This window comes from Saccostrea cucullata, unplaced genomic scaffold (assembly GCF_032062105.1).
Source record: "Saccostrea cucullata isolate Sc308-1 unplaced genomic scaffold, CSIRO_AGI_Scuc_v1 ctg5361, whole genome shotgun sequence".
NCBI lineage: Eukaryota > Metazoa > Mollusca > Bivalvia > Ostreida > Ostreidae > Saccostrea > Saccostrea cuccullata.
In genome coordinates, this window is record NW_026930512.1 from 1 (window position 1) to 12,146 (window position 12,146).

General features: G+C 32.1%; 1 protein-coding gene across 1 annotated transcript; it reads left to right on the forward strand.

Annotated features, from left to right (window-relative positions):
* Positions 1-256: 256 nt before the first annotated feature.
* On the forward strand, positions 257-4,281 carry LOC134228854 (transient receptor potential cation channel subfamily M member-like 2; the record flags this gene model as incomplete). The annotated part of the gene is made up of 4 exons (XM_062710547.1): positions 257-449; positions 3,403-3,562; positions 3,841-4,010; positions 4,085-4,281. Coding segments are annotated over 4 exons (627 nt in total), but the record flags the coding sequence as incomplete, so codon positions are not given.
* Positions 4,282-12,146: the final 7,865 nt, after the last annotated feature.

Here is a 12,146-nt window from a genome sequence, read left to right on the forward strand (position 1 = left end):
TGTCCTATCGGTAGCAGATATGAAATCAGTTTGCAAATTTTGTTCATGTATCTGCAATACCATTTTAAAAATCCAAAATACCTTTCCTAGAAAAAGAAAAAAACAATATTATTTTGTCACTGTTTGGAAGAAATGTTTAAAAAGCGTAAGTCGGTCAGTTAATCACACCTCATCAGTAACAACCCAAAGTAAATTCCCTAAAGCTTGAATTAAAATAAAAGTCAAGTTGAAATAAATATTTACCTTATTTTTGTAGTTGATAGATCTGACCCGTTTCCTTGCCCTCGCTGTGTTTGTTGTACTAGGGGTAGGAGTGTACTACCACGCTGTCCTGTGGCCGGATCACACGACTCTATGGAATGGCGATTGGGTCGACTGGAGAATCTGGAAGATAATTTATTATCCTTACTGGCAGTTACAAGGGGAGTCTAACAATAAATATCTGGAAGGTATGTTTCAGACATTCTATTGGCAGTTACAAGGGGAGTCTAACAATAAATATCTGGAAGGTATGTTTAAGATATTCTATTGGCAGTTACAAGGGGAGTCTAACAATAAGTATCTGGAAGGTATGTTTAAGACATTCTATTGGCAGTTACAAGCGGAGTCTAACAATAAGTATCTGGAAGGTATGTTTAAGACATTCTATTGGCAGTTAAAAGGGGAGTCTAACAATAAATATCTGGAAGGTATGTTTAAGACATTCTATTGGCAGTTACAAGGGGAGTCTAACAATAAGTATCTGGAAGGTATGTTTAAGACATTCTATTGGCAGTTACAAGGGGAGTCTAACAATAAATATCTGGAAGGTATGTTTCAGACATCCTATTGGCAGTTACAAGGGGAGTCTAACAATAAATATCTGAAAGGTATGTTTCAGACATTCTATTGGCAGTTACAAGGGGAGTCTAACAATAAATATCTGGAAGGTATGGCAGTTACAAGGGGAGTCGAACAATAAATATCTGGAAGGTATGTTTCAGACATTCTATTGGCAGTTACAAGGGGAGTCGAACAATAAATATCTGGAAGGTATGTTTCAGACATTCTATTTGCATTTACAAGGGGAGTCTAACAATAAATATCTGGAAGGTATGTTTCAGACATTCTATTGGCAGTTACAAAGGGAGTCGAACAATAAATATCTGGAAGGTATGTTTAAGACATTCTATTGGCAGTTAAAAGGGGAGTCTAACAATAAATATCTGGAAGGTATGTTTAAGACATTCTATTGGCAGTTACAAGGGGAGTCTAACAATAAGTATCTGGAAGGTATGTTTAAGACATTCTATTGGCAGTTACAAGGGGAGTCTAACAATAAATATCTGGAAGGTATGTTTCAGACATCCTATTGGCAGTTACAAGGGGAGTCTAACAATAAATATCTGAAAGGTATGTTTCAGACATTCTATTGGCAGTTACAAGGGGAGTCTAACAATAAATATCTGGAAGGTATGGCAGTTACAAGGGGAGTCGAACAATAAATATCTGGAAGGTATGTTTCAGACATTCTATTGGCAGTTACAAGGGGAGTCGAACAATAAATATCTGGAAGGTATGTTTCAGACATTCTATTTGCATTTACAAGGGGAGTCTAACAATAAATATCTGGAAGGTATGTTTCAGACATTCTATTGGCAGTTACAAAGGGAGTCGAACAATAAATATCTGGAAGGTATGTTTCAGACATTCTATTGGCAGTTACAAGGAGAGTCTAACAATAAATATCTAAGAGGTATGTTTAAGACATTCTATTGGCAGTTAAAAGGGGAGTCTAACAATAAATATCTGGAAGGTATGTTTAAGACATCCTATTGGCAGTTACAAGGGGAGTCGAACAATAAATATCTGGAAGGTATGTTTAAGACATTCTATTGGCAGTTACAAGGGGAGTCTAACAATAAATATCTGGAAGGTATGTTTAAGACATCCTATTGGCAGTTACAAGGAGAGTCTAACAATAAATATCTGGAAGGTATGTTTAAGACATCCTATTGGCAGTTACAAGGGGAGTCTAACAATAAATATCTGGAAGGTATGTTTAAGACATTCTATTTGTAGTTACAAGGGGAGTCGAACAATAAATATCTGGAAGGTATGTTTCAGACATTCTATTGGCAGTTACAAGGGGAGTCGAACAATAAATATCTGGAAGGTATGTTTCAGACATTCTATTTGCATTTACAAGGGGAGTCTAACAATAAATATCTGGAAGGTATGTTTCTGACATTCTATTGGCAGTTACAAGGGGAGTCGAACAATAAATATCTGGAAGGTATGTTTCAGACATTCTATTGGCAGTTACAAGGAGAGTCTAACAATAAATATCTGGAAGGTATGTTTCAGACATTCTATTGGCAGTTACAAGGGGAGTCGAACAATAAATATCTGGAAGGTATGTTTCAGACATTCTATTTGCATTTACAAGGGGAGTCTAACAATAAATATCTGGAAGGTATGTTTCTGACATTCTATTGGCAGTTACAAGGGGAGTCGAACAATAAATATCTGGAAGGTATGTTTCAGACATTCTATTGGCAGTTACAAGGAGAGTCTAACAATAAATATCTGGAAGGTATGTTTAAGACATCCTATTGGCAGTTACAAGGGGAGTCTAACAATAAATATCTGGAAGGTATGTTTAAGACATTCTATTGGCAGTTACAAGGGGAGTCTAACAATAAGTATCTGGAAGGTATGTTTAAGACATTCTATTGGCAGTTACAAGGGGAGTCTAACAATAAATATCTGGAAGGTATGTTTAAGACATCCTATTGGCAGTTACAAGGGGAGTCTAACAATAAATATCTGGAAGGTATGTTTCAGAATTCTTATCGAAAATGCATGGATTCTGTAAAATATATATTAAATTGTAAAAAAAAAAAAAAAAACGGTCCAACCTAAATTAATTAAGGGACGTTTTTATTAGTTGTGTGTGAGTAATTGGTGTGTAAATCACACAGATATGTCACATAGGCATATTTCATGAAGGGAGTGAGCCCTTCATAAAAAAAATACCTACGTGCAAGTCTTTTGTCTTGTACACACCGATAACTCACACATAACTTAAAAAACATTCCTTATATTTACATTGTACATCTTACATATGTAAAAGCAACTAAAATATACACTTATTGATTTTTTCCCTGCCTTGTATCGCTTTATTTTTAATAACATCTTTGGAGCCTGATTGTGACTTCATGCTAGCGCACATTTCTTCTTGTATATTTCTACGCGTGAGTTTACAAAAAAAAAATAGAATTTAAATCTTTTCTCTAGTTGACTTGATAGAAAAAAAAAGAATGTGAATATCATCATAAAAATGGACTCTTTAAAATAATATTTAATCATAATCGACCCTCGCCTACAATAAATGATATTGTTTTTTATTGAATGATGCAGGAGGTATTCTAACAAGCTGTACTAACGTGACGAGCGTCTGGGAGGCGGACCCGTCCATTGACCGCTGTCCTGAGAAGGACTGGACTGTGTCAGCCATATCCGCCATCTACATACTGTTCTCAAACCTGGTCTTAGTGAATTTGGTTATTGCCATGTTTAGGTAACTTGCGTTGAAATCTAAAATTAACTTTTGTTCTTTGTTTATTGCTTTAATTAGGCTTATATATGTATATTTTTTCTTTTGTATCATATGAGCTAAGACTTAAGCATTTATTATACCTGTCTGTCTTTCGCTCTCTTCTTTTATCGGATAAAATTAATAAACATGAAACATGCAGTATATAGGAAACGCTCTCGATCGACCACTATAGAAATGCAGAATATAAGGTTCATGATATCTAATGCTTGAAATAAAAATTAAAAATTCTCTCTTTTTAGTAATACCTTTACAAGAGTTCTCGAGAATTCTGAAACCTACTGGAGATTTAACACATGCACTGTAATCAACGACTACGTGTGGAGAATTCCATCTCCCTTCAATCTTCTTCTACCGTATCGATTCTGCTGCTGCTTTAAAAGGAACAGGGGATGTAGAGAAAAAATTAGAGGTAATTCAATATCACAAATCAAACATGAATGCAGTTGTGAGAGAAGTCTATTCAGAATTTGTGTTTGTTTTCAGGATGTTTTAACAAAGTACAGGAACTGGAGTTTGCCAAAGAACAAAGAATTTATCGAATCCATCTCCAGCGGAACACTGCATTTGAAATATTCAATAGAATGTGAAAGAAGACAGGATTTTTCAATAAATAATTTTGATGTACTTATTCACCAACATAAATTGTTTACAGTACAACAGACTAATGAAATTAATACAGTATACAATACAGTCTTTAGTTCCAACTATTATCCATATCACTCTACATAAGAAAAGGACTCATAGAGAGTAAAATCAAAACAAACAAACATGTAAGAAATATCGATACTTGGGGTGACAAAATTGTAATGTAGTAGCAAACTACAAATGTGTTACTCAGCCAAAACATGGCTGAAAAATTGCCAACTCGGCGTTAAACAATATTCGATCAATCAATCATCAACGAAAGTCTCACAACACTGCAAATCTACATGATACGTGACTATTTAAAGCATGAATAGTACGGATTCAACCCAGACAAAAACAAATATTCAACCGATTTCATTTACTGATATACCTATACTTCATACAGACACATTTTTTTCTGGTAACTTGTAAGAATATATGTCTTTGTACTTACAATGGCAGTACATGCAAATAAATGAGTACAATTTTTTATTATGATTACACTTTTGGTAATTCTAAAGAATTCATATGCAATAAAATATCTCCATATTTTTTTTATTTCGTTGGCAAATATTTATGTTTTTCTCTGATTTTTTTTAATGTTTTTGAAAGAGGTTCATTATGCTTTGCTATATTTGTGAACACCATGTCTGGAGCATTAAATTAAAACTAAGATAGAGCAGGACTAATTCCTACATTCATACACGAGGTGGATGTACTTTCGTGATGTTTTAAAATGTACGATACAAAACTTTAAAATCAACTTATTTCCTTTCCTTTTTAATACAATCTTAAGGGGCCGAATGGGGTTTTATTGTTTAAAACCAAAATAGAGAAAGTCTATATTTTTTTAAAAATACTTTCTTATGTTGAGTTTTATTGATTAATTGAAAAATGTTGTTTTTATACAGTAAATACGCTTTATTTTACTATGATGCGCGAAATATTGTCCAATGGAAGCCACAGTCTGCCCAATGTAAATTATACATGTACTGTTTGAAAGAAAAAATAATTACTTATGATTTTACCATCAATATTACATTTACCTGTACCTTATTCTTTGTGGATGAAGAATGGTGTTTGAATTGTCCTATTCTAAAAAAGTCACCAAAAATCTTTTGAAAAAATATATTTTTTTGCTTAAATTAAAGACAAAGAAACAGTTTTACTTATTCAGTTTGTTTCAATCTGATGGTTACAAATGGGACCCATATTACTACATATTGTGTATAAATGGCCCTTTGAGCTTGACTTGTGCTTATTATTTCAATACTTTATTGTTACAGAATAATCAACTAGGTGATTGACAAAAGCCATTCATTTTTTCGGATTCAATATGCATAAATAAACTTATCAAGCAAATCAAGAGGCCCCCATTACACTCTTTCTAGACTATCTGGAAATCTGTGTATGAAGCTCAATTACCTAATTTTATATTTGTAACGCATTTCCTTTTTACTTTCTTAAAAAATGTATTAGTGCTGAAAATCTTGAAACAATAACCCCTATTTTCCTTTCTCTTTTAACAGAACAATGAATAGTTTGTGACTGTCATTTTTAATTAAAATATTGAAAATGTATCTCGAATAATGTATTTAAAATATAAATAAATTCATTGAAAAAAGTTTAAAATTGATACAATCATACTTTGACTTTTATATACAATTAACATACGGGTAGGATACTGTAAATGACTTATAATACTAAATAACTCTTTAGAACAGTAAACGGAATGAACTATCTATAACAATATCAAAGCATTTAAATTTCTACATTGCTAATGTTAACGTTCAACACAAGAATTCAGCGACGTCCAACGCTCTTTCAATGGAAAACACATGCCACTTAGTTCTAAAAAAATTGTACATGATCAAATTTTTCTACAATAAATAATTTTAATTTAATGGAGTCAATGACTGGAACATGTTACAAGCAGAACTTAAAACTGATTTAAATGCGTGAAATAAATTAGCTTTTAAAGGACATTTTTTTAGGGAATAACCTAATTGTCCTAATTTTATTGGCAACTGTAAAGCCAAACTTTTATATATTTCTTAAAATTATCTTGTCAAAAATGCATTGTACCAAGGTATATATAGTTTACTCAGTAAAAAAAAAAAATATGTCCATCACCATAAAAACCTTTATGCTTTATGACTTCTGATCACAACCAGTTTTTTTATCCTCAAATTTTTTTCATCATGATACATTATATATTAGAATACGAAAAAAAGTAGAATTATCCAGTAAGGGAAGCTAGTCAAAATTTAAACAGCTGCAATATTGAAACAGTTATTTCTAAGCGTTTCTTAAAGGACGATAGCTCCTATAAAACTGATTTTTTAATAACCTTCGCTGCACACCGAAAACAAGATCAATTAATTTAAAAACCTCAAGTGCAGTTCTCATCGATCATCATTTTCAAAAATTCATTTAAATCTCCCAAAGAAACTCAGTGACATGCAAAGTTATTTATGCAGGTAACTATTGCTTGTAAGTCAATAATTTGAATTACCAATATTCTTGACATGTCTGAACAAATTATAACATAGCTTTAAAATGTCCAAAACAGTCATCTAGGTATTTTCCATATAATCGTAATATTTTACTGGACTAGAGAAAAGAATAGCAACAAAAAATTACTTGGAAGTTTTAGCTCTGTTACGTGTTCCAGATCTTAAACTTTCAGGCGTGAGGAGAAAAAAATCAGTGTTTGGATGAAGTCCTTACCAAAAAGGCGATCTTAGAGAGGTAAAAAATATGGACTTTATTTATTTATTTAACAAATGCATTTTAGAGATTTTTTTTTAAATAAAAAAAAGGAACTGAATCAAGTTTGTATTAAATTTCTAATGACTAATATTTTCATTTACTGAGTGTAATAAAAAGAGACAAATATACTTACAAAAACGTCCCATTTAGAACATTAACTTTAGTAATTTTTGTACACATGTGTCTTTAATTGTGTAAGCACACAATTGAGGTATGCTTTTTCATCTTTGGGTTACAATTCTTGAAATAAACATGGGATTGACCAAAGAAAAAGAGTAGTTAAAAGAAAAACCGTTCTGTCGAAAACGTACGAACTATTTTTGAAACAAGAAAAATTTTTCAGACGTATAAAAGTTGGAAATAAAAATAATACTATATTTTTAAATAGATTTTGTTAGCAAGCTGTAAATCCTAGTTCTGATACACAGCTCGATTCGTGGAAAAATATAAACTTTGATTTTCTTTATCATTTAATTAGACACATGCTTTTATTTGTGTTCAGTTTCGGTCGATCACTTTTGAATACATATGAGCAATGCGTAGAGTTAGCTATCGACGCCCTGAAATAATTTGTTCACTGGTCCTCGTGATTATTTTGCAGAGACGTTGCGCACGGTGTTGGTACACTTTGACGTTACATGAACGTCAAAATAACTTATTTAAGTCACAACGTTGTTATAACGTTTTGATCCTTATAATGCATATTTAAGATCTAAAAGTCTAAATCTTGAATTTTTTTTTTCAAAAATATAAAAATAATATTACAGGGAACAAAACTTTCAATGTTTGAACCCTCTATTTGAAATATTAAGATAATTACTAATAAGTCCTATGAATGAATTGCAAAATTTTAATTACTGAAATGTCAAAGGTACTCAGTGAATTTAGAAATAAAGCCCGCGTTTTCGTGAATATTGCAGAATAGCCTCCGAGGTCGAGAAATGTTGTTTGAAAGATAAAAACCGAGGCGTTAGCCGAGGCTTTTATATTTCAAACAACATTTCGGGACCGCGGAGGTTATTCTGTATCATTCACGACAACAAGGACTTTTTTCTATTCTACCAAGGTCGATAAGCGGGGCCGATCGTTTCCTCTATAGAGAAACGAATTAGGTCACCATGTCTCGATTAGGCTGTTCCATTTAACACCAGTGGGAAATTTTGTTGACTTACCTTAATATGGAGTGCAGACGATTTGAGCTTTCATTGCATTAAAAATAGTCTTTTTAAATTGAAAATCTGTTCGCAGTATGTATTGATCAGTTTAAATGAATATACAATAACAAAATCATTTTCTTGTTTCACTGCTAAAATCACGTTGTTTACCTGGTAATGTGTAGGGAGGTCCGTGGAATAGCCCCGCTTAGCTATAAAAATCGACATTCATCAGCAACTTGATGCAATTTACAGTGTTTATACTGCAAAGGACGAAACATCGATGCGGTCTAAACAAGTATTTCATCCTACAGCCAAACTTTCATTTGAATTGTTCAGATTTGATACGTATTTCTGATCTAATAATTTTTTGATGACGTTCGTGATGTATTGGAGAATAATGTCCGCTGGTTTCCTTTGATGTTTTCAATAATCGTGGTAGAATATCCTTTATTCCTCTTTCTTTTTTTCACTTTGTACTGTTTGTCTTATAAATAAAAAGAAAACACTTAAGTAGCTTTCCCTTTTTTAATTTTTTTTTCAGTTAGGTCATTACAAGTTTTCTATTCCTATATAGCGTCCCATGCCCATTGGTTGTATATAGAGAAAATGAGAGTTAAAATTTTCATACTTCCTACGTTTCAATGGAATTGGTCGTCATTTTAAATAAAACACATTATATGCTAAGTGCACGACTGATGTCTTTTTGTAATGTGAATGGGCTCTTTTATGATACATGTAGGTAAACGCTATCTAATCTTAACTTATATTTGATTGAAATGTTCTTGCTTTTGTCAGCCCAAGTAGTAGGCTGTTGTTTAGGCTAGTCTTGAATCGTATATAGAACATGAAAAAAAAATCTTTAAGCTAAAGTATCAATTTTATAAATGATGGGGGGGGGGGTGAAAAAGGAGGAATGGACACGTTTCATCATTCTTGGTTAATCACCAAACTTTTAAAATCTTATTACTATTTTTGGTCAGGGAAAGGAGTGCTCTTGTAATGTATACTTCGTATAGTGGGGTATTTTTCTGTGAAATGATATTTTTTGGGGTTTTCATGATTTTTCCTATGGTACACGTGATAACTAAGTGTAATAAATATAATTTAAAGAATCCAACAAGCTCTGGGGATCAATTCCGGGGGGGGGGGGCTGTACACAAGTACCTGTGGCCTGGTACTACGGAACTGCGGGAAAAAAAGACAGTGATTTTAATTTGACGCTCCCAACGTCATATGTACATACGTGGTGTGTAAAATGACTTTTTTCGTGCCTGTGACAAAATGGCTACACTTTTATTGATGCTTGCATTTATTTCATGTAGACGATTACTGTAAAAATATGTAATTAGTAAATGCAATATTAAATGTTCTTTCAAGCTATAGTAATGATAAGTATATACAATGTATCTTACATTAATTTATATATATTCTATATGTAACTGAGACATATCAAGTAGCAATACAGTGACTCGTGTGTGCATAACAAAATAGCTACACTTAAGAAAGCCTTTCTATTATTTACGTCTGAAAAGTAATATAAGATTATCAACTCAATTAATCTGAAAAATATATGTACTAAGGTATTATTTATCAAAAATTTTAATTTGTTTCGAATTTATGTCTGACATACATCACCATTTCGGCTAATGTGAATGTAAGGAAACGATTTTTCTCTAGTAGACATTATTCTTACGCACTATAGATCCAGTCCAAATTCATGAAATTGATAAAACGATGTAAAAAACTCAACAATATCTTAAACAATGCATGTATTTTATTGCATCCCCTAAATTTCATTTTATTTAGAGGATTGTAAGTGCATTTTTTCATACCTTGTAGGTGCGCGAACAATAATTGATGTAACGTCGGACACGGGAATTTCGCCGTAATGATCAATATTTAAATAAGACCTCATCATAATTAAAATATTTGCAAATTATTTTTAAGAGTTCTTTTTAAAAATTATTTATTACTTTAGATAACATAAATAATTTAATTTTTTATTTAAAGTTAATATGACATCGTGAAACCGCCAATTTCTTTGCGACATAACGAGCATCGATTTAATGCATATATCGTCCAGATGCAAAGTTTATACAGCTGCATGGCGAATAGAATAACTATTTCTATTTACACAAACATCTTTCAGTCGGAAATAGACTGAACTTTTTATATCCATCGGTGTTTAAGAAGTAACAAAAATTCGATATAAGAAAAACACAACTTTTATCTCTATCCGAATATACTTTTTTTTCGAAATTTCAGCATATCGTTTGTTAAGAAAATTAAAATCTGATCCATTTCAGTTTAAAGGCCTTTGAATTTTATTAAAATTTGAAAAAAGTTCGATACATCAGCTTTATTCATATGTATACAACATGGAATCAAATTACCTCAAGCTTTCTGCAACAAAGCTTTTTCAAGGCTATTCATAGAACGTTTAGAGTAATTTTGTAGATGGCTCATTATTCCATTTTCGTTATGCAAGAAACATTCATTCAACATCTACTAACTTTACTGTTTATTACCAAAATAGCCTTTTCACGAAAATTGATGTTTTGTGCATATGATTTTAATTAAGAATTTCTTACGATGCATTTAAATTTTTTTCATGAACTTACTTCTCAGCTATGTTAAGGAAGGTCAAAGTTCACATTCCTGGTACAACGTATTGGAAGTTTAATTGTGACGTAATTGAATTTTAACAAGCCACACAAATTAATTAACGACACGATCATGCCTAAATAACAACTTAAATTTATTAATTTTATCAATTATTCATAAAATCTTGTAAAATTGTAATACCTGATAGCAATACAGTAGAGAAATAGAAGAAAGTCTATCGTCAAATGTGACGTCATCAGCCTTGACATGACGCAGAACAGGTGATCCAGAGGACTAGATTAACTGGTTTAATAATTACAAGAATGCATAAATAATTATGATATCATCGATGATTTTTTAAATACAATTTGTATAGAATATGAATTATCTAGTAGCTTTGGGGCTGCACAGGGACAAGGAATGTAGAGAATATCCCTAAAACGATAAGGGCCTTCTTGATTTACATCAAAAGTGCAAGGGCATAGACTATTTTGTTTGAACTGAAATTTGGAATATTTATTGCTTATATAGTGTATATTTTAAAAAGTGTTAGGAGCTGATCCTGGTCTGCATAACATTATTTTAATTTCTAATAGAATTTGTGCGAAGTGGAAATTTATAGCTATCATAAGCATTTTCGGCAAAATTTTCAGTACTTTGCAAACAGCACAGGCTAGCTCCCAGCACTTTTTGGGTAGAGGAATTAAACATCTTTTAATATGTATCAATTTTTTTCTTTAAAAACAAGCGTATGCTCTTGCACTATTCTCATTTCCTACATTCACCTTAACAATTGTATTTTTATACAAGTCACGTGACAAACAGCTGATACATGCGATATAACTGATAATAAGTTAACTACGGACCAGTTTTATCCATTATTGATAGCTATATAACATTTTCTACAAGTGTTCAGTTGCTTTGTTAATTTTTTTTTAAAAATAAGTAATACATGTACATAGTAAAATGGTACAAATGTCACAATTTCCATATCGGTCCTTAACATAGCTGAGTAACGATAGACTACGTCACTGGCAACGAAACATATATTGATATGTTTTAAATTCCTTCAAAATTTGTGCCGCGACTGACCTAATAAGTCGATAAGTAATGGGTAGCAACTGTTCCTCCGACATAGAGCTCGGCACTTTGAAGTGACGGATGCAAGTCCTTAGGATAAGAATTTAAAAACCGAGGCCCCGTGTCATGGCAAACGTTGACACGACTAAGATCCCTCACTGCTCAATGACCCTGAAAGCCGATCCAAAATTTGAAGCCCTTCTCTGGTATACGGTAACGTTTTTTTTATGAGTGAAATATTCTGGAAACAAACAAACAATCAATTAATTAATCAAATAAAATCATTTTATTTCCGTTATTTCTAACAC